This window comes from Pteropus medius, unplaced genomic scaffold (assembly GCF_902729225.1).
Source record: "Pteropus medius unplaced genomic scaffold, Ma_sr-lr_union100, whole genome shotgun sequence".
Classification (NCBI taxonomy): Eukaryota; Metazoa; Chordata; class Mammalia; order Chiroptera; family Pteropodidae; genus Pteropus; species Pteropus medius.
Window position 1 is genome coordinate 7,023,630 of NW_024342469.1, and position 27,455 is coordinate 7,051,084.

At 40.0% G+C, this 27,455-nt stretch overlaps 1 protein-coding gene across 1 annotated transcript in view; it reads left to right on the plus strand.

The window, feature by feature from the left end:
- The window catches only part of ENTHD1 (ENTH domain containing 1), a 78,749-nt gene extending 56,974 nt beyond the window's left edge, over positions 1-21,775 (plus strand). Inside the window, exons 5-6 of the mRNA XM_039863407.1 lie at positions 7,868-8,263; positions 20,590-21,775. Of these exons, the coding sequence (XP_039719341.1) occupies positions 7,868-8,263; positions 20,590-21,191 (998 nt within the window). The 3' untranslated portion in view covers positions 21,192-21,775. The remainder of the gene's footprint in view (positions 1-7,867; positions 8,264-20,589) is intronic.
- The last annotated feature ends 5,680 nt before the right edge of the window (positions 21,776-27,455 follow it).

Sequence of the window (27,455 nt, forward strand, 5' to 3'; positions counted from 1 at the left end):
GCTTTATTGAAATATAACTATCATACAATAAATGCACGTATTTCAAATGTATAATTGATACACTTGATATGTTTTTTTATAACTTGATAAGATATATGTGTACACCCATGAAATGACAACCACAACGAAGATGATGAACATTTAATCACCTCCAGAAGATTCTTTGTGCCTTTGCTAATTGTTTCCACATGCCCTGCCCGGCCCCATCTCTGTCCATAGGTAACCATTGGTTACTTTCTGTCATTATAGATTCGTTGGCATTTTCTACAACTTTCTATAAAAGGAATCATATAGTAGGTACTCTTTTGTCTGGCTTCTTTCACTATCTGGCATAATTATTTTGAGGTGCATCCATGTCGTTGCGTGTACCAATAGTTCATTGATTTTTATCACCGAGTGGTATTTCATTATATGGTTATACCGTAATGTTTATCTATGTACCTGTTGATGGACATTTAGGTTGTCTTCGGATTTCGGCTGTTACAAATAAAGCTGCTATAAACATTTGTGAAGTGTTTATGAGGACTATGGTTTGTTTTCTCTTGGGCAAAAAGCTAGAAGTGGAATGGCTGGGTCATTTGGTAATTCCGTGTTTAACTTTCTGAGGGACAAAACAGCCAAACTGTTTCCCAAAGCAGCTGCACCGTTTTACAGTCCCACCAGCAGCGTGCGACACTCTAACCAGTGTCCTGTGAATGATGAGGTGGCCACCGGCTGGTGGGAGCAGGAACTCTTCCTTTCCTTTCGGGGGTGTTGGGTTTCCTCACCTGCATGCACCGATTAGCAGATCTCCAGAGGTTTCTCCAGTACTCTGCCCTGCAAACTCCAATTCTGTTGGCCTCGGAAGACCCCAAGCTCCCTCTCAACACAGGGAGGCCACTGCACTCTGCCTGGGTTCCCACTTCCTACTCTGTGGCCTGGGAACTGTCCTAGGGCTCACCTCGTTTATATCCCTCTTTCAAGATTCGCCATCCTGCACTGCCTGATGCGCAATGTCTGAATACACGGTTTCGTTTGTTTTGTCCAGTTTTTTAGATGTTTCAAGCAGTGGGTTAAATCCAGTCCCTGTTCCATCTTAGCCAGAATAGGAAGTCTAATCAACACCAGTTATTTTAACAGAGAGAATTTCTTCTAAGACCCATGAATATTTGAAGTGTGTTTTTAAATTTCCAAATATTTGGGAGTTTTTTTCTAGGTGTATTACTGTTATTTACTTCTAATTTAAGTCCACTTAATGTAAGATTTGAAGCTTTTAAGTCTATTGAGATTTGTTTTATGGCCCAGCATATGGTCTGTCTTGGACAACATACCATATGCACTTGCAAACTTACAGTAAAAATGTATATTCTGCAGTGGTTGGATGTGGTGATTCCGTAAGTCAGGATAGATGATAGTGTTGTGTATATCTCCTATATTGACACTGATATTTTGTCTATTCTATCAGTTGCTGAGAGGGGTTATTAAAATTGCCAAATGTGATTTAGTTGGATTTGTCTAATTGTCTCTTTAATTCTGTCAGTTTTTGCTTCATTTTTCCGTAGCTCTATTGTTTAGCCCTTTTATCATTATGAAATATCCTTTTTATTCTCTAGTAATACCCCTTGTCTTGAAGCCTGTTTTATCTGATATTAATATAACCATCGAACTTTTTTATGCTTATTATTTTATAGTTTATCCTTTTAAATCCTTTCACTTTCGACTTATGCGTGTCTTTGTTTTTAAGCTGTGTCTCTTGTATATAGCATATGATTGGATGATTTATAACCAGTCTGAAAGTTTGGGCTTTGTAGTTTGCAGGTAGTATACTAATTATCGATGTGGTTGGATTCAGATGTACTGTTTTACTTCCTGCTGTCCCATCTGTGTTTTCTTCCTCTGTTTGTTTGGTTTTTTTTCCATTACTGCCTTCTCTTACGTTAATTCAATATTTTTTATAATTCCATTTTAATCTATCAATTGGTTTCTTCGTTGTATCTCTTCGCATTAATTTTAGTGTTTTCTCTAGGGATTAAATTACATAGTCTTAACTTTTTGCAGTCTCATTACGTCACCACCTCACATAAAATGTAAGAATCTCATGACCATGTAGGTCCAATGTACCACCCATCGTCTGTGCCATAGTTGTCATATAAAGTATATTTATTGTAATACGTCATACACAGTGTTACAAGTTTTTAAGCAGTCGCATCTATTTTAAGAAATTAAGAGGGAAAATAATCTTTTATATTTATCTTCATACGTCCATTTCTAGCGCTCTCTATTCCTTCCCAAAGCTCCAGCTTTCCACCTGGTATAATTCCCTCAGCCCGAAGTACTTCTTTAGCATTTCTAATTGTAAAGGTCTCTTAGCAATTAATTCTCTTAGTTTTTGTTGATATTAACATGTTTTTATTTTGCCTTCAATTTTGAAAGATATTGTGCTGGATATAGAATTCTGCATTGACAGTTTTCGTCATTTGGAAAAAAATGTCATTACACTGTCTTCTGGTCTCTGTTGTTTCTGATGAAAATAGCTGTCATTCATATCATTCTTTCCTTGTATGTTAACATGTCATCTTCCCCTGAATACTTTCAAGATTTTTGTTTTTATGTGTGGTTATTAGCAGATCGATGATGATGGTAGTAAGTGTGGTTTCCTCTGTGGCTCTCTCTTTACTGGATTTTACCCCCTTACTTTCAAGCGCTGTGGTAGTTCCAAACCCCATCCTCTGGTACTTCAAGCCAGTGAAACTGTAGTTTCACCAGATTTTAGCGCCCAGTGTAGAGCTGGCTGGAACTGGAATGATGAGCTGGGAAAACAGGAAGCTCACCCAGAGCTCTTCCTTTCTTCCAAATGCTGACTCCCTCCGATTTCTGCCTGCTTTTGGTCAGTCTCCTATACCTTCAAATAATGCCTAGAAATGCATTTTATATGTTGTCTAGAGTTGCTAGCTGTTATTTATAGGAAGATTGGTCTAATAGAAACTACTCTGTCATTACCACAAAAAAATATATTATAATACATTAGAGAGAATTGAATATAAAAGATGTCGATTAGATTTTAAAAAGTTAAAAAAAGAATACTAAGATATCACAAAGGTAGCAATTGCAGGGATAAACTACGAGTCCTCGGGCTGGGAGAGCAAAGGGCAGAGGTTGGAACTATTAAAATTTAGCAGCTTAGAGGAAGGGTCTCGTGGGGCGGTGACCCAAAACTGTGACCCAGGCCTCTCGGAAGGCAGGTTCTAGCTGGCAGGTGTTGACGCTATTTAGGGGGCATGGTAGGCTGCTTCTGCAAGTGTTGGGACAAAATGCTACTGGCAAGAATGCTGCTGATAGCGCGAAGGAGTGTTAGGCTGATGCTGTCAGGAGCAGGAAGAAAACAGGAAGGAGAGTTGTTTCTTCCTACTCCAGCCTTCCAATCTCCCTCTAGCACTTCCTGTTGGCAGAACCCAAGAAACACTTAGCTGGAGAAACAGAAATGTGGTTTGTGGTGTCCCAGCCCCAGTATCACCAAGTGAAGAGGCAACAGCTTAATAACTGACACCATCCATCTATTGGCTACTCAGCATTCATACATATTCTTCTACATATACTTGAATGTCCAAGCAAGAAAAACATCTCTATCTTACGTACAAGTGAAGATCCTCTCCCCAAAATAATAGACCCTAAAGAACCCAGAATTCCGAGTTAACCTGTCCTCCAATTCCTGAAACCTTGTAGAGTTCCGTGGTAAGAACTGGTTTCTTTTACAGTGGCTTTCCCTTCTACGGGCATCTGGGGCTTTGCTTCTTTATTCCATGAACTTTTCCGTTTCTGACAATTTGTTGACATCTCTCATCTTTTGTTCTCTCTTCTCTTCTCTTCTATTTGCCCTTCTAGGTTTTGCCTTTTTCTGCCCCTTCTGTCATTTTAGTGGGTTTTGGGGAAGGAGAGAATATAAATGAATATATCTGATAACAAATACTATTACTGCCTCATCCCATGTTCTCTTGGCCTACCTCTGAGTACAACTACAGACCCGGCGACCAGTTCTCATATGCACCGAGAGCACCTGTGTCTCTCTGCTTCTCCAACTGAAAGTTTTCTCCGAAGCCCCAACATTCGTCCGCCTAAGTGCAGGGCAGCCTAGGAATGCCAAAGATTTAGCACTCATAGGGGCGACCCTCAACCAGTGAAGGCAAGAGCCATTGTATAAACATGCCACCTTCCCATCCCTGAAAGGACAGTTCGGAGGCACCCAGCAAGATCGAACCTCATGTGCTCACATTGGTGACCTGGTCATTCATACAGTCTATTGGCTTTTGTCCCTCTTTTACGTTACCTTTCCCACGCCCTCGCTTGTATGCTTGGGATCACTGGTCAAAGTCAGTGATCCACATCTTTTTCTTAAAGTCTGCTTTTGGGAGAATTCAGACCAAAACATGTTCAATTCACCGTCTTATACAAATATATTCATTATGGTCTCTCATATTGAGAAACTATAGTCCCCTAGACATATTGAAATTGAACTGGTAGTTTGTATTATTGGTTATTTTTATGTGTTTTTCATACACATACTTTTTTGTGTGTGTATAAAAATGCAATTATTTATCTATCATCTATAATCTTTCTTTCTACCTATCTATATAGAATCCACACTTGATCCTAAGTTCACTGAAACTATGATTGCCACTTATGTATGTCTCCAGAGTCTAATACAGTCCAATGCAAACAGTAGGTGCTTAATAAGTGCCTCTTGCTTGATCATTCTTATTTTTAGGCTTCGCATATCACATATATCATTATATAGAAAATCAACATATAAAAATTGATATTAGATATTTGTAAATTAAGGAATTATTAAATTTAACCATTATTTGCATACCTCCAATATGCAAAAGCATGGTCAGGATGCAGGAACTTAATGATGTGTGATAAGCTCTATACCACATATGATTAGGTAGAAAAATGAATTTATAGAAATAAATATTTTAGAGAAGGGAAGGATTAGGATAGAGTGATAAACATGGTTGAAAATAGCTACTGGAAGTAATAATTATTTGAGATAGACCTTGAAGAATTGATAGGATTTAAATAGATAGAGAAGGGGGAGAGGGGATTCCAGTGTTAGAGTGCAGGGTGAGAAATCAGCGGTAATAAAGATAAGCTTGAATTAACGTGGAGAATGAAGATAAAGGGACGCGGATGAACATAGGGTATGTGTGTGATGAAGAGAATGGCCTGACTGAGGCTTAGTTTCCTGTTGAGTAGTGATCGAAAATAAGTAATGGAGGACCTTTAAAACTCAAGGAGTTTAAACTTTGTCCCTGAAACAAGAGGGAGTTTTTGAAGGATTTTTGAATATGAACTATAAATAACTACAGCAGGGATTAGATTGAAGTGGATTGGTTTGACCTATTGCACGGAAAGGGCAGGGATGGAGCAAGGCCGATGGCACAGAAGCCCAGGATGACTTGCTTCCTAGAATCTTCAGACCGCATTAGCATTCTGTTTAAGCAAACATTTTCTCTTTTGGATAGTCTACTAGTCATTTAAAATCATTATTTTTTAATTTGTCTTCCTGCTTTTTACTTTTAGATCATAGTATTCTATTGATTGCAAAGGTCACAGGTTTTAAAAGTCTAAGCAACAAAAAGATTGCATTCTGTTCCTCCTGGACTATTGGGGAAGAGGGTTGATAGAAACAGAATGACTTCGATCAGATTCTTTCATTGAATTTTAAGATATTATTCTTTTTTGTTCTAAACATTAAAATAATGGCTATATCGATGACTTTATACATCCCAATTCTGAGATTTAGATTGAGTATTATTGTGACTATTTCATCATAAAATCATTATCATTCTGAATTATCTTGGTTTACACATTGTTAAATTTGAAGATGATTTTAGTGCTATGGAAAAAGACTTTCCCCCCATTTTTCTCACATGTGAAATGAAAGCCGATGAAAAAATATTTGACTAAATTTGCTTTTAAGGAATGCTTTCATGTAAAAATGATGATGGACACGTGTATTTTGGAATACTGTAAATCTAGTATTCCATTATTAGTATTTTTAACAGAACCTTTTACCAACTAGATATAACTTAATCATATACAAGCGAGGAGTATTGTAGAAGTTATTTTCAGCTACCAATTTTCTGTTTCCTTTCATCATTGAACAAACTATGTCCAATTTAGAACAACAAAGGCATTGCTTCTTCTTTATCCTCATGCTTCAGTTTGTCCTTTCACTCAGCAAACGTGTATTGAACACTTCCAATGGGAATGGCACTGTTAGGTGCTAGGACACAAAATGACTCCTAATAACGTCTCCTCAAGGAGCCTGTGTCAGGTTGGGGGCAAGACTTGTAATAAATGAGATTCAGTGTTATGATCACTCACAGGGCCCCAAAGAAGATATGGTAAGACAGACAATGATAGGACAGGGCAAGGAAAGAAAAGGATCAGAGAAGGCTTTATAGAGAAAGTGATACTTGAGTTGAGTTTTAAAAGATGAGGAAGTCTGGAGATGAAAGGGTTGTGGGGAAATGGAATTCCTGGTAGCGGTATTGATGTAGGTTTCTTGAACTGTCTAAGTATGTTATAGTAACACCGCTTTTTGCCCGGGCATGCCTTCAACTCTGAATGGAAATGGAAAGGAAGGTTTTTTTTCTCAAAGAAAATTTGCTTTTCTGTAATAACTCAAAGCCTGAAAGTGAGGATGATAGCATAAAAATGTGCATTATAGGTACATCAATGTTGAATCGCTTATGTCATGCACCTGGAACAAATAGAATATTGTATGTCGACTACAATTAAAAATAAATTTAAAACACTAAGGGCTTAAAAAAATAAAAATAAATGTGCATTATGAGGTATGTTATGTTGTACGTTGTGACACATAAACATTTGATGACGAATTACACAATTCCTGGAGTCTCTTGTCTTTTCAGTGCTTCCAACGGTAGCATCTTCCTTTTGTCTCTCTCGCCTAGTTATGCTTCTAATTTCACGAACTCTCCCTCTTAGAAATATTTTCTTTCTTTCCACATCTAACTTCAGATGAAACTAAAGAGCAAGCCCTAGCACTGAGAGTGTTGATAACAATTTGCATCTAGAAATTTGGACCAGGCTCATAATTCAGCAATGCAAGAGATATTCCGATATCAGACCCATCTTAAATTGCAATTCCTTAAAACTCCTCCAATTCCTTCTATTTGCAATAAATACTATCTGTCTATGATATTCTAGGTACTTTGTTATATTCTAGATATTTCGGTGACATTAATGAATAAAATGGACAAAGATCTCCAACCTGATGGAACTTACATTTTAGTAATCATCACAGTGGCTCTGAAAGATTGCTTCTTTTTTCCCATGTAGACAAAGGATCTTTAAAAATTAATCTGCTACCTGAAGTAGTGATTCTTTTTTTTTATGTGCTCTGTAGAGACACTGGAGCGAGAAGACATTTATTTCAGGAGAAAAAGACATTTTTGTAGGTGGGGACCCTGTAAAGACAGAGCCAGTATGATGTGACATATTTTCTCCAGTTTATCTTGTAAAAGTTGAAAGTTTAAAGGCACTAAAAATATAGTGGTTTCAAAGACAGATAAATATATGAAGGAAATAATATTTAAAGAACAGTTATTTGAAGCTTTCCTTGCCTTGTGCTTCAGTGAGGAGAGAGAGAGAGAAGGCAGCCACCGGTGACTAATACATCAATTATAGTGTGGGAATACTTCAAATAGGCAGAATGGAAACATAGTAAGAAACGATTAAATAGGAAAGAATCTTGTTATGGCATAAAAAAAAAATGATTGATTAAAGTTGCAACAGATTTGAAATAGAGTATTTTCGATTCCATTTTTTTTTAAGATCGTTCGTATTTCTTATTTTACAGATGCTATGCCTACTCCCTCAGAAAAAAACCCATCTCCGCAGGCAAATGTGAGTTTAGACAAGAAATCAGACAGTACCAGTACAAATACTGTAACAGAAGGCCCTTTGCAAATGCCTCTAGAAAAGCAGTCAGCTGCAAAAAGTTTTGAAACACTGACAACTTCACCAGCATTTTGGTCCTCGAGTAGAAAGGAGCATATCAGTCCTAATTTAAGGATGTCAGAGTCAGATTCTACTTTCCATAACCAAGCCTCCGTAGAGACGCTCTATGTCTCTCCCTCATTCGAAACATTTGACTCAGTGGAGAGGATTGTAATCAATAAGGACTCTCAGGAACCGACACAACCCAGCACTGTTCAGATGGATGATGAAAACCTCAAAACCTTAACGACATTGGGTGAGTCTAAAAAACCCCACACCACCACAAACAAACAAACAAACAAAAACCCCTTCGAAGCGTTCTTCTTTTACTTTTCTCTGCTTTCTTCCCTCCTTTCACTCTTTTTCCAGTGGTATTAAGATGTACATGCCGCAGAGGTCCTTCTCGGTTGGGTAAGTGACCCTTCGATTAGAAGGGCCAATAGGTAGTATGTCATTATGGGTTACAAGCTCTCGATTAAAGCACAAGTTCTGAGAAATTTTGATAGAGAACAAATTAGAAAAAACTAGCATTAAGTAAGAGTTTCCTGTTAGACATTTACTTATTAAGAGACTATATGAAAAAGAAATGGTTATTGTGTGCATTGGTACATATATAGAAACAAAATATGTGTGTGTGCCCCTTTTTAAAAGGGCTGTATATTCTTTGCAAAAAAGGGGTGGAGAATCTCTTCCTTTTTCCGTCTTGTAAAACATTGAGAGAGTTGCAGTGTTGTTTAGACTGGATGATAAAGGATAAAGCAAGTCGAGATTGCAGGTTGTTGGCTGTCGTTTATTAAATCGTACGTTTTACAATTATACTTTCTTCTGTAAAGGTAATTAGTAAAAGAATAATTTGCTCATTTTTCAAAGACTAAGTAGTTTTATTGGTTCTTATTATAATAATGCTTACTAACTCTTATAAATATAAAGTTTTTAATATATATCTTTTAAACAGCCTCAAACTTATGTGGTCAAAAATGCCATATAAAAGTATCCAATCCAAGATAGGATGTAGCATTTATTATTATTTATGCACTCTGCATAGGAGTAACGAGGTATGTAAAGCAAGTATTTACAGACCTAAATGGACAGATAGACAGCGATAAAAAAAATACAAATAGTAGAAGCCAACATGTTGAAGTTATAGAAATTTACCTTGCTGGTAGTAAGGTCAATGAATAAGAAAAGATTCCCCTTAACTGCCCTTTCCAGAATTTTTAGAATTGAATAACTTAAAAATAATACTTATTCTTAGTTTTGTCACCAAATTAACTTTTCTGCTGAGACCACCAATGTGGAAACCAACTAGTACTGGTTATAATGGCTTTGATGGCTTCTATGCATGGCCGTCCCCTGAGAAGCTGTTACTTTTGGTTCATTTCTTTCCAAACACCATAAAAAGATAATTGAAAATAGTTTTTGGCCACTGCCTGTATACCAAGTATACTTAATTATAAAAATTAGCTAGAGTTCCTCTAAAATCAGTTAGCAAGGCGGACTTTTGCTTCTACTTAAAATAAAGTAGATAGTACTGGTCTAACCCTCCACCAAAAATACTGGTTCAAGCTGGAAAACTATTAAAATCTGGTTTGAAGTCATTGTAAAACAACCAAGGTAGAAAACGCAGGATGGGTCAAGATCCTAGGGAGAGGACTGTGATATCGCGATATAATAAGAAATTTATATTTGGTCTTCCTCCTGGGTTCCCAGCAGAGCTCCGAAAACCCTTGCAATTTTCTGCCTGACAGGGGCGAGGAGTGCCTTTTTGCTATTCATCATAAGCCCCTTTCAACCATACCTGAGTTTGTGCTAATGGGGTAGCTCTTGGAGGATGGGGGCCAGTTGCCAGAGTAACCAACCAGGTGGTTAGAGGGTTGGAACTTTCAGCTTCACCCCTGACCTCTGGGGAGCGAGGAGAGGGGCTGGAGGTTGACTTAATCACCAATGGCTAATGGTTTTGCATATGAAATGGAAGCCATATTCACCTCAGTTTTCCATCTTTGGATCATTTTCATGATAGCAGAGGAAGATGATCGACACTGAGGGAAAATCAGAGGCCTGGGCTTTTCACTGTCTCACTAAGCTTGGGAGATAGGGTTAGAGTCTGGGGCTCCCAAGGTGGCAGGGATTTAAGGGGCCAGTATTCCAGAGGGGAGGAAATCACAGAGGAAAAAAAAATCCAAAAGTCTTTGTGTAATTTTTCACTGAAACATTTGCCTACTGCTAAGGTGTGCATGTTCTGGATGAGAACCAAGAAACGAAACAGGAAGCAGCTTCTAAGAGGCCAGCAAGCTAAGCAGAGGTCCTGGTGATCTTATCGTGCTAGGATACAGAGGTTGGAGTTCAGGACATGCCCAGTGTAGAGGCTCTGGTGAACATGTCATGCTTTCATCTGGGGCCGCTGACAGGCTTCATCCTAAGCATCAGAGCTATACTCTAGGGGTAAGGACAAACCAGAAATGGAACGGTCCTCGCAGAGCTGAAACCCAGCTTCGACCAGAGCGAAGTGATCGCCTCGTATTCCATTCGTCTTCTAGAAGACTATGAAATCCTTTCTTGGGAACTGCTACCATTCTTCATGCAAAAGTTTTGGCATTCAACGAGAAATTATAAGGCATATCAGGAAATGAACAAATGACCGGAAATACAGGTGAAAAATAGACAACAGAAGCAAACTCACAGAAAATATGGACACCGAAGGTATAAGATAGGTATTTCTAAACAATTATGATTCATATGATCAAGAAAACAGAAGAAAGATGGAGAATTTCATCAGAATACTCCTATCTATAAAACAGAATAAATGAAAATTCCAGAGCTGAGAAATAAGTAGCCGAAATTAAGACCGTCTGGGTACTGTTCAATTCACGTGACCTGAGCTGTCAAAAGAGAGAGGTCAGTGCTTGCAGAGAAGCTAGAAGGTTATGAGAGAAATGAAAGGGAGGGAGCCCCAGAAGGAGTGAACCCCAAATTCTTTTGGTAAGCGCTGTATCAGAGCTTGCTGTTGTTACTTCGTGTCCATATTTTTAGTTCCACTTTCCGAACTGTAGGACCTCACCCCTTCCCCCTTGACTCTCCAAATCCCGTCTGGTTATTTCCAAAAGTACCCAAAAATTTCTTATTTCTTCTCAGGCACATGTAAACTCGTATCCTTCCAGAAAGGGCATCCAGGCCAAGAAATAATACTGAGTTGTGACTGAGCAAAGAGGTTCTGGGGAGCTCCAGTTCCTTCTCCATGGGGCAGCCAGTGACCCGATGGCTGATGCCGCCCACCTAAACCGTGGACTGCTCGCCGTGTCCCTAAAGATCGGAGAGCCCTCCGGGCCCTGCGCAGTCAGGCTTCTGCCTCTCTCAGCAGCCCGGTGTTCTTTCCATTTGTCAGATGAGCTGTGTGGCTCCACCGCCTTTGGGCCCTTGTTCCCTCTCGCTGGAGCACCTCTGCCCCAGGTTCACTCTCAGTAGCTCAAACATCGCTTCTTCAAGTTTCCCTGACCCCAGATTATTTCAGATCCCCACAACTGTATGCTGTCTCAGTACCCTAGGATTCTCCTTCCTAGCACTTATTGTCATTCTAAGTAAATATGCATTAAGTTGTTTAATGTCTCCCCTTCACCCCAGTATCAACTTCATGAGGGAAGAGTCCATGTCTGCCCCATTTATTATCATATCCACAGTGCCTTGCACATTGGAGGCTCTCAGTATTTAATAAGCAACCTAAAAGCAGCTTTTAAATGTAGAGCAGGAATGGAAAATGTGCATGAAGAAGTAATAGAAAAAAACACTGGACAATTAAGCCAGGACAGATGATGAAAAGCAATGTATGCCAGGTTAAGTTTGGACTTTATTTTGAAGACAATGTGAGTCACTAAAGGTTTTAAGTCAGGTGAGTTGCTTTACAAATGTGTTTTAGAAAAATTACTTGGTCAGGGAATGTGAGAGATCAGTTTAGAGGGGGTGAAACATGGGGCAGCACTTGGGGGGCTGTCGTAGGAGAAGAAACTGGGTGAGAAGTGAGAGATGAGAGAGGGCGGGGTAGAGGGAGGCATGACGGGGGTGGGGAGGTGGGCTGGAACCCAGAACCGAAAGAGAGTCGCCTCATCCCGAGGCCTGTAGGGAAGGAGGAGAAAGGATGTATCAGGTACGAGGAAGGGTTTTGTTGATTTTAATAATTAAAGTGTATTGAGCCTTCGTGCAGTACACACTGTGTGTCATGGCCTCAGTATCTCCTTTTTTGACGTCGCCTGCCAAGACTGAGGAGTTTGGAGTGGTATAACAGCTCTGGAGAGGTGGTGAAGATTTAGAATAGCTGCTCTAGAGAATGGAAGATGGAGCAGACGAGACACCGATAAGATGAAGGAATGGTCGGCCATTTGTAGAGGCCCTAATTTATGGGGTCCTGTGCTTTCCTCCAATAGTGCTGAGCAGCCTGGATAGGAAGGAAAGAAGGTAAATATTTAAATTAAAAAGATTAGGACAGTGATTGGTAAACTATAGCCTCTGGGCCAAACCTGGCCCACAGCCTGCTTTTATAAATAAAGTTTTATTGGAATACGACCACACTAATTGGTTTATATATTGTCTTTGACTGCTTTTGTGCTACCATAGCATAGCTAAATAGTTGCAACAGAGACTGTATGTCCCACAAAGCCTAAATATTTATATTCCGGTCCTTTACAGAGAGGTTTGCTGACTCCTGGATTAGGAATTAGCAGCAGATAAATCAGAAGAAACGGTAGCAAGGGGATAGCAATTAAGTGGTCAAAGTGATGGATAGTGGGATTCTGGACTGGACAAGAAAAGAGGCAGAGCCAGGTGGGCACTGATGGAGTGAGAGAAGAGAAAAGGATCATGGGATCTGCTGTCTCAGTGAGACCACAGTGTAGATGCATCAAAAGGAATGCAGAGGCCGGAAGTAATTCAGAAAGAAGGTAATCTCAGAAAACAAGATTTCAGAGTGAGGCGGTTCTGAGTGATGACACGTCCTAGGGCGCACTCAGAGGAGTGGCTGAAGGTCATTGTGGTTGAGGAATTCCAGAAACGAGGCAAGAATGGATAGCCGATCTCCACGGACGCTGGCTGGCATTGTTGGGGGTGATGGGGGATAGAGAAGGTGGTACAGTGGTCTCCCCTTTTCCGTGGTTTTGCATTCCAAAGTTTCACTTACCACTGGTCAACTGTGGTCTGAAAATATTCAATGGAAAATTCCAGAAATAAACAATTCTTAAGTTTAAATTACGTGCTTGTCTGAGTAGCATGGTGAAATCTCACGCCATCTACTTCTGTCCTGTCCAGGACCTGAATCAGCCCTTTCTCCGGCTTGTCCATGATGTACATGCTACTTGCCCATCGGTCACTGCGTAGTGATCAGCTCGACTGTTGTGGTATCGCAGTGCTTGTGTTCGGGTCACCCTTATTTTGATAATGGCCTCAAGGTGCAAGAGTGGTGATGCTGGCAATTCGACGATGCCAAAGAGAAGCTGTAGAGTGCTTCCTTTAGATAAAAAAGTAAAAGTTCTTGACTTAAGAAGGAAAGAAAAAAATCATATGCCGAGGTTGCTCAGGTCTGTGGTGAGAACGAAGCTTCCATCTGTGAAATCGTGAAGAGAGGAAAGCAAATTCGTGCTCGTCGTCACACCTCAAACTGCAAAAGTTTCAGCCACAGTGCGTGATGACCACTTAGTTAAGACGAAAAAGGCTCTAAATTCATGGGTGGAAGACATGAACAGAAAACGTTCCAGCCGATGGCAGCGCATTGCACCAGAAAGCATTGAGCCTCCGTGGAGCCGCGGCAAGGGACCCTCTGCAGCGAGCGACCACATGCTCGTTATTTTATTATAATCATTTTCTTTTATTATCAGTTATTATTGTAAATCCCTTCCTGTGCCTAATTTATAAATTAAACTTTACCATAGGGACGTATGTACGGGAAAAAACAGTACAGCTGACCCTTGATCAACATGGAGGTCAGAGTCACCAGCCCCCGCCAAGCAGTCAAAATCCCCATATAACTTTGACTTCTCCAAAATTTTATTAATGAAGGCTTATCAACAACAGAAATAGTCAATTAAAACGAATTTCAAATGTTGTATTCTTGCAATGAAGTAAGCTAGAGAAAAGAAAATGTTATTAACAAAATTAAAAAGAAGAGAAAATACATTTACCATATTTATTGAAAAAAATGTGCATGTAAGTGGACCTGCGCAGTTCAAGCCTGTGTTGTGCAAGGGTCTACCGTATATATAGGTCTTAGGACATACCCCCCGTGGAAAAGGGGGGACTGCTGTATCTGTCTTCTGATTTTAAGAAGTACTTATTTATATGAAGGGTCCAGGTCTGATGTTATAAACTCTTTGGAGATAATGAGCTGGGCAAATTAAAAAATACTTGCACACTAATATTTTAGCAGATCTCAAACATCAGGGAGGCTAAGGCCGCTAGCTAATACACCTTCATATTTTTATTGAATGAGAGGGACCGATTTGCTGCAGCCACTTCCTTTGATCTTTTGAGACTAAATAACTGTTCTTAGAACAGCCCATTCCTCTGCTCCCCCGTTTAAATGTTATTTACCTGTAGCTTAAACTTTTCAAACTATTCTTTTAGGTCATTAGATATTTTATAATGCACACTGAAGAGGGAAAAAGAGCTCGTAGACGCTTAGAAGGCAGATCTGGTGGCAGGCCACTCTTTGTGTTCTCATAAGTCTATAGTGTTAGACTGCACTATACTTTCTTATATTGGGGTAGTGGTGAGAATTCTCTCTGGCTTCATCCTTTGTTTCTGTGTCTCATTGGTTACATTTTTAAACTCTGGTTTTCAGCGGCAGTTGTTCTGGATTTTTCAGTTGATCTTTGGTAAGAAAAGGAACCGAATTTCATACACACACACACACACACACACACACACACACACACGACTCATTCACCATGCCCTTTCCTTTTTGACTATAAAAGGCTTCAGAGCCAGAACAATTAACGATTTCCCTAAAAGAAATGGGGAAAATGATAGAACACAGTTCTGCACACCATCTCAGCTAGCCCTGAGCTACTGGTCCCGCAGGTTCAGAAGCACCTGTTGAAGGGAGCCTTGCTACACAGGGGAGTGACAGCAGGTGTGCTGCCCCCAACACAACCCCAAACACTCCTCCACTGTGCAGCTCCCGCCTGCTTCTGCGGAGACAAAAGGACAGACTGATCTGATTTTTAAAATTCAGTGAACCAAATTTACACTTAGTAGGTAAGTGAGAACTCTTATCTTTAATCCCATAATCCAATTTTCTCAATAAAAATTTAGCATAAGTGATTTAGAGGCAGACTTATTAGCATTTCTCTCTAACCCTATCTTGTTCTTAAATTTGTAGCTTAGCTATAGACATGACATTAAAAATAAAATTTCAAATGTTACATTTTAAAAATTGAGATCTAATTCGCGTACCATAAAATGCATCCCTTTAAAGTGTATGCTTTAGTGGCTTTTAGTATATTCAGTGATGCAACCATCACCACTGATTCCAGAACGTTTCAGCACCCCAAAAAGTCCTGTATCTATTAGCAGTCACTCCACATTTCTCCCTCTCCCTAACTCCTACAGCCACTAATCTACTTCCTGTCTCTATGGATTTGCCTATTCTGGACATTTCATATGATGGAATCATACAATATGTGGCCTCTGTGTCGGCCTTCTTTCACTTAGCATAATATTTTCAAGGTTCATACATGTATCAGTACTTCGTTCCTTTTTATGGCTGAATAATATTCCGTTGTGCAGATAAACACATTTTATTTATCCATTCATCAGTTGATAGACACTTGAGTTGTTTCCACTTTGACCTATTATGAATAATTCTGCTATGAGCGTTTGTGTAAAATACTAGATTTTTAAACCACAGAACAAAATCAGAATATTTTAATTTACGTGTATAGCTAACTTGACAGCCATTATGTATCAGCTAGGAAGTCTGAAAGACATGAATTGGAAAATGGGGGAAAAAAATCCTTGTTTTACAAGGAACTGTTTGAAGTATTTAGTTGACCAAGGACCTGCTGCTTACAGAAGAATTTACATTTACACTAAGTAGAGTTCTAAAATATTTCTGGAAATGTATTTGTGATTTTATTTTGGCAGCCCAGTAGTTCTAAATGCTTTTGAAATTTCAAGGTGTAATTATTAATTCGCTGGTCCATTGTTACTCATAAGTATAAAAGGTTAGAGATAACACATCAGCATTTGGGATGGTTTTATTGGTGCTATCTTCAAGCAAATGCGGCGTTAATTGGCATGCATACGTGATGAGATTTTTAAATCCCGCCATTTACTGCAGGTTGTTTGCAATAATTACAGCATTTCAGCTCTGGTAGATAAACTGTGTGAAGATGATGAATGTGAACAAGATGCCCAAATAACTTCTGTAGTGAGCCAGAGAAGGGGCCAGAGAAGGGTAACCAGGCGGGTGGGGGGAGGCACCCGGGGTGCAGCGTGAAGTGTCTGGTACCGCTGTGCGGTATTCGAGACCGGAGTAAGTGGGTGTGCAGTGCTGGGAGATGAAGCGGCCTTTATGAGCCAAGGCATCGAGAAGCCTGCGAATTCAAGCCACAAAACTGTAAACGATGATAGGCTGTTTAGCCAGCAGTTGCAGCTACAAAGCGAATGAAAGGTGGACATGCAGTAGAAGGCAGGGATCCATCCTCAAACTGTAGCACACCTGAAGACTCGTTAAAACTCGGTTTTCTGTGCCCAACTCCCAGTTTCCGATTCAGTTGGTCTGCGGTGGGGTCTGAGAACTTCCTTCTAACCAATTCCTAGGTGATGCTGTTGCTGCAGGTGCAGTGAGCACAACTGGAGAACCACTAACTAGCATAAAGTTAAATACCAGGTATTTTAATCACATCATATACGTATGTGATGAACGTAACTGTATGTGTCATCCTCAAATACATAAGGTAACACTATATTAATTTTTGACTCATATTATTTTCTCATATTATTTTCCTCTGGGCCTACTTAAATGTTTTTTGTTAAAATCATTCCTTCTTACCAGAGTGAATTGTTTCTAGAATAGTTTCTTAGTACTCTAACAGATACGTTTTGGGTCCTAGAACTTTAGAATCTCATCAGGGCCATATGGTTCTGTCACCTGATACGTGGATCCTGCCTGTCACATTCCTGCCAGATGGTGATTCAGGACGTGCGCAAGCTCCAGGAGCATCAGGGAAATTGCCATTTCTCAAAGCAGCTTATTTCATGTGTGGAGAACCATGACTATTAGAAAATTTTCCTTTTTAAATTGGGCTAAAACCTCTTTTTCTATAACTTTCACCTATTAACCTCAGTTCTAACACATATACAATATGAGAAATGGAAGATAAGTATTACTAAGGTTTTGTGACTATTTTCTATTAATTAAATATAGCCTCTCACCCATTCTCCCACTACCCCTTTGTGGGTAAAGATTTGCATATCTGTCAACCATTTCTTATAGATAAAATGTCGTTTCCTCACCCTCCTAGTTGCCTGCCTTCTAAATTTTATACCAGAATTTAACATAATTCTATAATAGAGTAAAATTAACTCTGGTATACTGGAATGACATGAACATATAACATAGCGGTTTTAAATCATATGCTTTGACATCAGAGACTTGATTTGCATCTCATCTCTGCCCCCTTTACCCTTGTGATCTTGGGGAGCTCTTTTAGCCTCTGAGATTTCTTTGCCTCATGTTTTAAAATGGATTTCTAAAACCTACTCCGCGTGTTACTCTTGGAGGGTGGTGCTAAATAAAAAGAATTAGAAAACAGCTATTTGAAATGCAGTTAAATCCTTAGATGACTCCTCCCTGCCAAACAGTCAAACCACTGCCGAATCCATTACCTGGTCCCACACCCTCCGCAGAAGTCTGGAGATGTATTTTCTGGGGAAGGCAGATGGAGGGTCTCTGAAATGAGAAATACTAGGTACGGTTGAGTGCATGGGTACGGTAACAAGCACCACAGGATTAGGTGAGCATGTGCAAACAGATGCCGACCGGTGGGAACCCAGTTCCCTTTCCCTGCTAGACGTGGGCACACTGGGAGCCGGGTCTCCCTTAGGCAGGAGGTAGGAGAACTAGTCTCACAAGAGCCTAACCCCTCGGAGGGAAGAACTGAAGATACTGACAGCAGTGGTCCCTCAACAAATGACCCACCCAAATGACTATACGCCGAAGCTGTAAGTTGACAAGTCCCACACTCACACTCAGAGCTTCCAGGCAACTTTGTAACCCTCCGTTCTTAGCTATAAGCAGACAGCAAGGGATACCAGACATCTGAAAAAAACTTCTAACGTAGAACATTGAGACAAGCGGTCAGAGGATATGTTGCATCCATAAAATAAGAGTTCCAGAAAGAATTTCTGAGAACCAAATAGATAAATAAATAAATAAATAAATAAATAAATAAATAAAATAAAATCTCCTGGAAATTAAAAATATAACAGCAGAAATTAACAACTCAGTGGTAGGATCGAAAGCTAACATTGAAAAAATCTCTAAGGGAGTAGAGCACAAAGACAAAAGTAGAGGGAAATGAGAGAAAATAGGAAGATCAGAGCGTGAGTCCAGGAGATCTGACGGCTGAACGAGAGGAGATTCAGAAAGACAGAACAGAGAAAACACAGAGGGGGAGATTAAAGCATTCGAGAAAATTTTCTAAAGCTGGAGGAAATGAGTTGCCTGACTAGGTCAGCTGACCATCAGATGGACCTGAGTGAATGAAAACAGCACCCCGCGGGGCACAGGGAGGAGCTTCGGAAAGCTGGGGAGGCAGAGGCCATTCTGCACGGCTTCAGAGATGAAACCCGTTGTATGCGATGAATGACAATTAGGATGGCAACGACTCCTGGGCGGCAGTACTGAAATCAAGAAGACGGGAGTTTTGCCTTCACATTTCTGAAAGGACTGCCAACCTCGAATGCTTCTAACCAAACTGTCAGTAAGCCTAAAAGTAAGACGCAGACATTTTCAAACACGCATATTCTCAAAACTTTTACTTCTCCTGCATCCTTTTGCAGCGAACTACTGGAGAATGTGCTACTCTGAAATGAGAGTAAACCAAGAAAGAGGAGGACATGGGATATGGAAAACAGGAGAGCCCACACGGGAGGATGGCGAAGGGACCCGTCAGCTGATGGGTCTCTGTGATGCCGACGGAGCATGCCCAGTTGGGAGTGTAGCAGTGTGACTCAGGACCCAAATATGTGGAGGCTTTCATCCCGAGCAAGCCCGCCATCATCATCGTACCCTTCTTAACCCAAGGATAGACTGTTGGGATAAGCTTGGCCTCAATTCTTAAGTGTGCTTGTCTTGTCTTGATCATATCTTGAGGTTCCTACTTTTTTTTCATATCCTGCTGATGCATCAGCTAAGAATACCCATTTCATCCCCCCAAAATTTTGTGATTGGAATTTTTTTTCCAGAAAACTGGAAAGCTTTGAAGCAGAAAATAGTAGCCACCTCCCCTGGCCATAATTTTTCAGGCGATCCAATTTAGTTTAGAGGGACATGGATATGTAAAAGAAATAAAATAATACAGAAAGATAAGTCCTGTGTGCCAAGTAGTAAGCATTAATTTCCGAGTCCAGAATTAGTTTCAAAGACTTTAGGACTGGACTTTGCCAATTTGTACCACCTAATGCATAAATGAATGTATGTAGATATTCCAAGGAGACAAGATAAAGTTCTGTGTCCAAGAAAGTTCAGAAAAATTGAGTAAATTAGTGTAGATTTCTCAGAACTTTAAATGTGCTGACGAACATTGCTAATTTCCTAATGGGAAATTATTCGTCTTATTTGACTTTGAAGCCGTGTTTTCATAAAACATCTTTTTATTTCTTAAAGAACAGAGTATTTCTCAGAACACAGTTTGGAAAATCACGATTTCAAATGAAGTATGAAAGAAGAGATTTAATATGACTTTGCCTGAAAGGAAGTTAAAATGTTACCAAATCTTTAATTTTATGGAAAATAGGCTTAGAATGCTTTTTGTTTTACTCGTAGTTTCTTGGTGAAAAATTAATCCTATGCGTTGTGTGTCACGGATGGGTCGGACCTCGTTCATGACCATATTTGACTATTGAGAAAAGATTAGTTTCACAACTTTTGGGTACTTGTAGTTGGTTGTTCATTTTGCCATAGTATTATTCTCTGTAGGAAAAAAAAAAAAAGCAGTCTAAGTTGCAGTTTTTTCAGACTCTATTTTAAATGTCAACTTAAAATGCCACCAGTAGAAGAGGGTATAAAACTTTACTTTTCTGCTCTCTCTGATAAGTGAAGTGTAAAAATGTATTAGTCAGGGTTTGAAAGTCAAGATGAATATTGATAATTCTATTTTAGTTTCATTTCCATGGTATCGTTGATATATAATACATCTTTAGATTCTCTTTATTTCCTGCTTTGGGTTTATCTAGGCCTATTATGATTTTTTAGCATGTGAAATCCAAGCAGTGTATTTATGCGGAGACCTTTCAGATAGGATTTTACAGTGTAAAATTATTTTAGCTATTACTCTCATTTGTATTTGCATAATCTTTCTCCTTTATACATTTTAGTGTCAACCACCTCTGAGGGAACATCCTCCTTTTCTGCTTTATCCGTGTCATCTCCTGATTCAGCATCTCCAGAGAAGTCTGTTCCTGTCTTACCCCCAGTGCTGGCCGGACCTTCATTCTGGACTTTGTCCCATCAACAGTCTTCTGTCTTCTTTAAGGATAAAGATAAGACAGCCGGTGCTGGTTGTCCCTTTGGTCCTATGGGTGCAGCATCTTCTGATGAAGAAGAAAATGACACCCTCAGTCTACCGAGACTTCTTTCAGCTAACTCTGATTCTGCTACAAAAAAGATAGGTCATATTTCCAGCCATAACTGGGTGGAGTTTTCCACCCAAAACGTAGACCGCTTCACCTCTATGTCCTGTTCTACTTTTCAGACAACTGAAGGCCTGCCCAGGGAGACTGAAGCAAACAGCTCCATTCCAGTTCTCCTAGGGGAAGTAAAAAATGCGATCGTCAAGTTACACGAAGACCTGAGTATGGTGATACGAGAACTTGGTGTCATCAACAGCCGTCTAGTAAACATGAGTGGGAACAGTCTACAAATAAGCATGTCCTTGCCGTTCCCCCAGTCTTCCGAGGAGAGCTCAGATCGAATCTAAGCATCTCGGCAGCCATTTCTGATAGAGCTCCTGTGGCCCCACTTCCCAAAGATGAGGAAGCTAACCTTTGACAGAGTCCCGTTACTATGGCCAAAAGTAGGGTGACAGTTTGGTTTTTCCTTGTCAGGTTTATTAACAAGTCTCTTTCGAACCAGTAAATTCATTTGAGTGGTTTATTTTTCAAACAGAAAAGGTAATTACCTTTGATAATATTTTCACATTTAGATAGTAGTTCATTTGAAACTGAAGAGAATTTCATTCTTTCCTGCTCTGTACTTTACCTCAAAATAGGCTACCCATTACTGGAAGTCATAAGAGCTCAAACTGCAAACGAGTATTCTAGAGCTTTCGGATAAGTCGTCAGACAGTAAGAGGCCCTTTCTTTTTCAAATGTTCGGAGCATCCTCGTTAACAAGCCTCTGCCTAGAGTCAGGAGGATCGAGTCTGGGGTGCAAATTTCACGTGTTCGCTTGCCAAGTTCCAGGTTCTACAGACTGAGGGCCAGGAATCTTTCCCTTCTGTGGACTCGACGTTGGTCGGAAGTTGAGCTGAGACAAATGGACCGTGGAACAGGTGTTCTCATTGTTAATGTACATCGCAAAGTGAATTCAAATGTATACTCTTTTTCTTGTATTTTTGAGAATAAATTTGATATTTTTCATCTTATACGTCTCTTTTAAATTCACTAAGACAGCCTTTCAAATGGAAATGTCTCAATTAGTATGTTTATGGGCAAAATGAATGATCTGCTTTGGGGGTTATAGACTGGTGCTTCTCGAGCCTGCTGCATATTACAATCACTGGAGAAGCTTGGGTTTCATTTTATTTGAGAGAACAGTGGAAGGGGCTGCATGGACCCATCACTCAGTTTCAACAATTATCTACTAAAACGATCTCAGATGACTTCGAGGAAATATGGGCCATATAAAAAGTATTCCAACCCCTGGATGCCACTCCCAAACCACTGCTGATTTTCATCATGCAAACTGGGTTAAGAGCTAGAGACTGTTAGTGGAAAGACTGACTCCAAAGCGGGAGGATCTGCGGATGTTTGAGGAGTATCCAGGAGGCCAGTGTGGCCGGTGCGAAGTGAGGAAAGGGGAGAAGAGGAGGAGACTGGAGGCCACGGAGGAAAGAGCAAGGAGCGGTGCCAGGTGGAGTAGGTTATTGAAGACCATTGTTAGAAATACCCAGGTCAGTCCCAGACTTAACTTCGTCGTAAGGGATGGTTCATGTCCAGTTTTCTCAGCGTGTCGTCCCTGGGCTCCACTGTGTTGTAAGGAGCATCTCTGGTTAGACCTCTCACCTTGGATGAGTTGATTTCCGTTCCTATCACCTTTCGAGGTTATCAGAACGAAAGCTGGAATTTCTTGAACTCAACAAATGCCCTTAGAGAAAAGTGGCTTCTGTTTACCTATCAGATCTGTCTTTTTCAGTACCAGTTATTCAGAAGACTGTACCAGGCGCTTGGGATAGAGTGGTGAGCGAAATCAGATATAGTTCCTGTCCTCAGAGAGCTTGAGTTCTAGAGTTCTAGAGAAATTTGATAGATTAATCATATATATTTTTTAAAAAATGTAAAGGCTTGTGGTGCTGGGAAAGGATATTTAGGGTTTGACCTGGTGAAGGAATTCTTATGGAAGTAACTTTGGGGCTGAAACATGAATTCCAGGATTATTGAAATAAATGCCATTAATAACATGTCAGGCAAATAAACTTCCTTGTGGAATAAATTAGAGCACAAAAATTCTTAAGACATCTTCCGATGGCTTTCTTCATGCATCTGAGAGATCCCCCAATGGGTTCTTAGGGGATAGGAGGATACAATATTTCCTTTTTATACTGGCTATAACCTTTCTGAGTTGTACCTTGCTAAGAGTTGAGAAGAAAAACCTCCAGAGATAAAGCATCCCTCCCTCCCCGGACCCCATCACCGAAACGGGCTGCATCGGGTATCTGGAAATTTATGCAAAGCTGTTTACTCAAATTTACCCACAAATAAGTGAGGCAACAAAAACTATCCCTTTGAGAAACTGCGTTACTTAATATGTGCTTACCACGTAGTAACGTCAGATTTTAACTAGGTCTCACATAGCTCACATATTTTAATTCAGCCATTTGTTAATTAGCATAATTAACAAGCTCTTATTTGAGCTTCTATTTAGCCAACTCCATTAATCGAATAGAACAAACTTGGCTTAAATTAAAAGTGGGTATATTCTGATTGACTTTGTAATTATCTCAGATTAAAAATACCTCATTAGATGTTACTCTCCTAAGTATTATACTTGGAACTTGAGGATCTTATTATAAGGCAGTTATAAAAATATTTTACAGTTTACTTACTGTCAAATTACTCATGTGTTGATTCTTTAAATATTTGTTAAGCACCCGTTATGAGCAGGCAATTTGCCAGACACTGGGGACACAAAGGTGAACAAGATGGATGCGGTCCTATTTCAGAGGACAGTTTAGTGGAGATACAGAGATAAATGGGTAATTGGAGTGTGACGTGTACATCCTATGAATTTTGGAAGTACAGGGTGGCCTGGGAGGGCCTGGTAAAGAGCGACAACCAGCTCCAATTTGGGGGGTCAGGAGATGCTTCCTGGGGAAAATGGAGTCCAAACTGAATCCTGAAGGATAAGCAGGGGTGTTATAGGGTTGAGGGAGAATTTTCTAGGTGGAGCAAACAGCGTGTACAAAAGCTGGGAGCGAGAGAGTTCGAGGCTAGGATGCTCAAAACCTGCGCGTCAGAAGTCTCAGCACTTTGGTTTCTCGCTGCAGTGACACGGTAGCTGGTGGCCGAGTAGCGTTTCTAGCCAGAATCACAGAGAAAGATCGAATGACACGGACATGGATCATATTGAAAACAGAGTGTCATAGACGTTTGGGGTTAAAGGGTTTCCAAAATCCATTCACAAACTGATAAAGATAGACTTTAAAAGCGGGATTTGGAGACTTTGGTGGCTTATCTCCCCACTGAATGAGTTTGTTTTGACAGTGGTTAACTCCTGGCTGTGCAAGGATCCCTACTTTTGTGTGTACCTAGAACAACTCGGTGACTCAGTTACATATTCAGCATAGTGGGGACTGTTTTGCTGGGTTTCACTTTATTTTTAATAGAGTGGATTCTCAAATGTGAGAAAAGACTTTAGAGATGTGGCACTGAGAGATTTTTATTCCTTGAAGAACACCAAGTAATTTGAGGAGGCCAAGCATATCATTGTCATGGCAGAATATATGTGCCACCTTTTATCAGCAGGCAGGCTTAGAAAAGAGTAAATTAGCTCAGAAGAAACTAGGTTTTCAAGACAATTTTGTTTGGTAATTTTGAATTCTGTTTTCTCACTGATGGTGCAGAAAGTTCTCAAAGATATGGTAATTATTGCAGAATTATGGCCTCAGGCATTCGCAGCTCTTCAAACAGTAAAATTCCATTATAAAGTAGCAAGATCTGCGTTCAGTTGTGTCGCAGCTGAGAATTTGTCTCCTATAGTATATACCGCATCGTTCGCATAATGCAGACCGCCCACAGCAAGATGCAAAATTAGAAGTTCTAGGACTTGATGATTAATTAAAAATGTGTGGTGAGAGATAGGAATGAGTAAAGGATGATCTGGTTTATTATTGTTATTATTATTATTATTATTGCTACTACTATTACAATAATAATAATGGTTGACACTTATGGAATGCTAACAATGTTCTAATCACTTTTTAATTCTCTCCACCACTGTACCAGGAAGGTCCTAGTATCGTCATATTGCACACAAGAAAACAGAGGCTAAGGAAAGCTAAGGAACTTGTCTAGGGTCATACTGGAAGTAGTAAGGGTCAAAGCCAGACCTTGACCCCCGGTCCATCTTGGTGTCAAGCTTGTGCATGTAATCACTCGGGCACACGGCCTCACAACAGCTGAAGGTAGCTGGGTCAGCAGTGGTGCCATTGGCTGGGTCCAGAAAGTAGAGAAGATGGGCAGGTCCAGTCTGTCTGTACCTTGCTTGGGGAAGAGCTGGAGCTCCACCACCCACTCTCCAGCTGGTCATCCCCACTCTTGGGACTGCTCAGCTGAAGCTGCCACCCCAGACCTTCCGGATCGTCTACTGTTGGCCCTGTTTCTGGAGAGCTGTGCACGCACACTCCCCAGGCCTCCTTGCCTTCTTTCATGTCTTGACCCAAATTAGCAGAGGCTGGGGCAGAGCTAGAACATATTAAGAACTGACTCACAGATGAAGAGGCTGCCTCGATTTTTCTTTTTCCCCACCTAATTAACCCTGAGAAATGTCATGTAGCCACGTGCATGTGATTTAAATTGGGGACTGTTTTCTCTGGTTCACCCTAGCAGTGGAGAATTTTCATTTCTTTGCTACATCTCTGCCTCTGGTGTACATAATCTACACTTGAAAACCACGCAGAACCCAGAGGCAGGTGACAAACAAAAAAATTAAGGTGTTTCTTTTTTTTCCCATCCCCCTAAATCCCCTCCCGTCTAGCAACCATCAAAATGTTCCCCGTATCTATGAGTTTGATTCTGTTTTGTTTGTTCATTTATTTCGTTTCCTAGATTCCAAATATAAGTGAAATCATATGGCATTTGTCTTTCTCTGTCTAACTTATTTCACTTAACATAACATCCTCTGGGTCCATCCACGTTGTTGCAGATGGCAAGATTTCATTCTTCTTTTGTGGCTGAGTAATATTCCATTGTGCATATGTATCACCTCTTCTTTATTCATTTATCCACTGATGGACACCCAGGTTGCCTCCATATCTTGGTCATTGTAAATAATGCTGCAATGAACATAGGGATGCATATGTCTTTTCAAATTAGTGTTTTGGATTTCTTTGGATAAATACCCAGAAGTGGAATTGCTGGATCCTTCTTTGTCTCTTGTTAATAGCCTTTGTTTTAAAGTCTGTTTTGTCTGATGTAAGTGTCGCTACCCCAGCTTTTTTTTTTTTCCATTTCTCTTTTCATGAAATATCTTTATCCATCTCTTTACTTTCAGTCTGTGTGTGTCTTTCTATCTGCAGTGAGTCTTTTGCAGGCAGTATATGGAAGGGTCTTGTTTTCTTATCCATTCAGCCACCCATTTTTTTTTTTTTGATTGGAGAATTTAATCCATTTACATTTAAAGTAATTATTGATAGATATGTAGTTATTACCATTTTATTCATATTTTTGATCTTTTTTTCCTTATTCTTCCTCTTAAAGAATTACCTTTAACATTTTTTATAAGACTGGTTCGTGGTGATGAACTCCTTTAGCTTTGTCTTGTCTGGGAAGCTCTTTATCCGTCATTCTAAACGATGGCTTTGCTGGGTGGAGTAGTCTTGGTTGGAATCTTGCTTTTCATCACTTTGACTATTTCATGCCAGTCCCTTCTGGCCTGCAAAGTTTCTGTTGAGAAATCAGCTGACATCTTATGGAAGCTCCCTTGTAAGTAATTAACCGCTTTTCTCTTGCTGCTTTTAAGATTCTCTCTTTGTCTTTAACCTTTGGCGTTTTAGTTATCATGTGTCTTGGTGTGGGTCTATTTTGGTTCGTCTTGTTTGGAACTCTCTGTGCTTCTTGGGCTTCTATGTCCATTTCCTTTACCAGGTTAGGAAAGTTTTCTGTCATAATTTCTTCAAATAGGTTTTCAATTCCTTACTCTTTCTCTTCTTCTGGTCCCCCTATGATGTGAATGTTGGTATGCTTGATGTCGTCCTCGAGGCCCCTTAAATCACACTCATTTTTTGCGATTCTTTTTTCTTTTTGCTGTTCAGACAGGATGTTTTCTGCTACCTTGTCTTCCAAATCACTGATATGATCCTTTGCTTCATCTAATCTACTGTTAATTCCCTCTAATATATTCTTCATTTCGGTTATTGTGTTCTTCATTTCTGACAGATTCTTTTTTATATTTTCTGTCTCCATTTTTATGTTTCCTATCTCTTTGTCAAAGTTCTCACTGAGATTGTTGAGCATCCTTATAAGCAGTGTTTTGAACTCTGTCTCCATCTGGTAGATTGCTTGTCTCCATTTTGTTTAGTTATTTTTCTGCATTTTGTTCTGTTCTTTAACTTGGGACATGTTTCTTTGTCTCTTCATTTTGGCTGCTTCTTTGTGTTTGTTTCTATGTATTAGGTAGAGCTGCTATGTCTTCCAGTCTTGGTAGAGTGGCCTTGTATAATAGGTGTCCTATGGGGCCCTAGGTGTCCAGTGGTACAGTCTTGTATAATAGATACAGTCTCCTTGGTCACCTGAGCCAGAAGTTC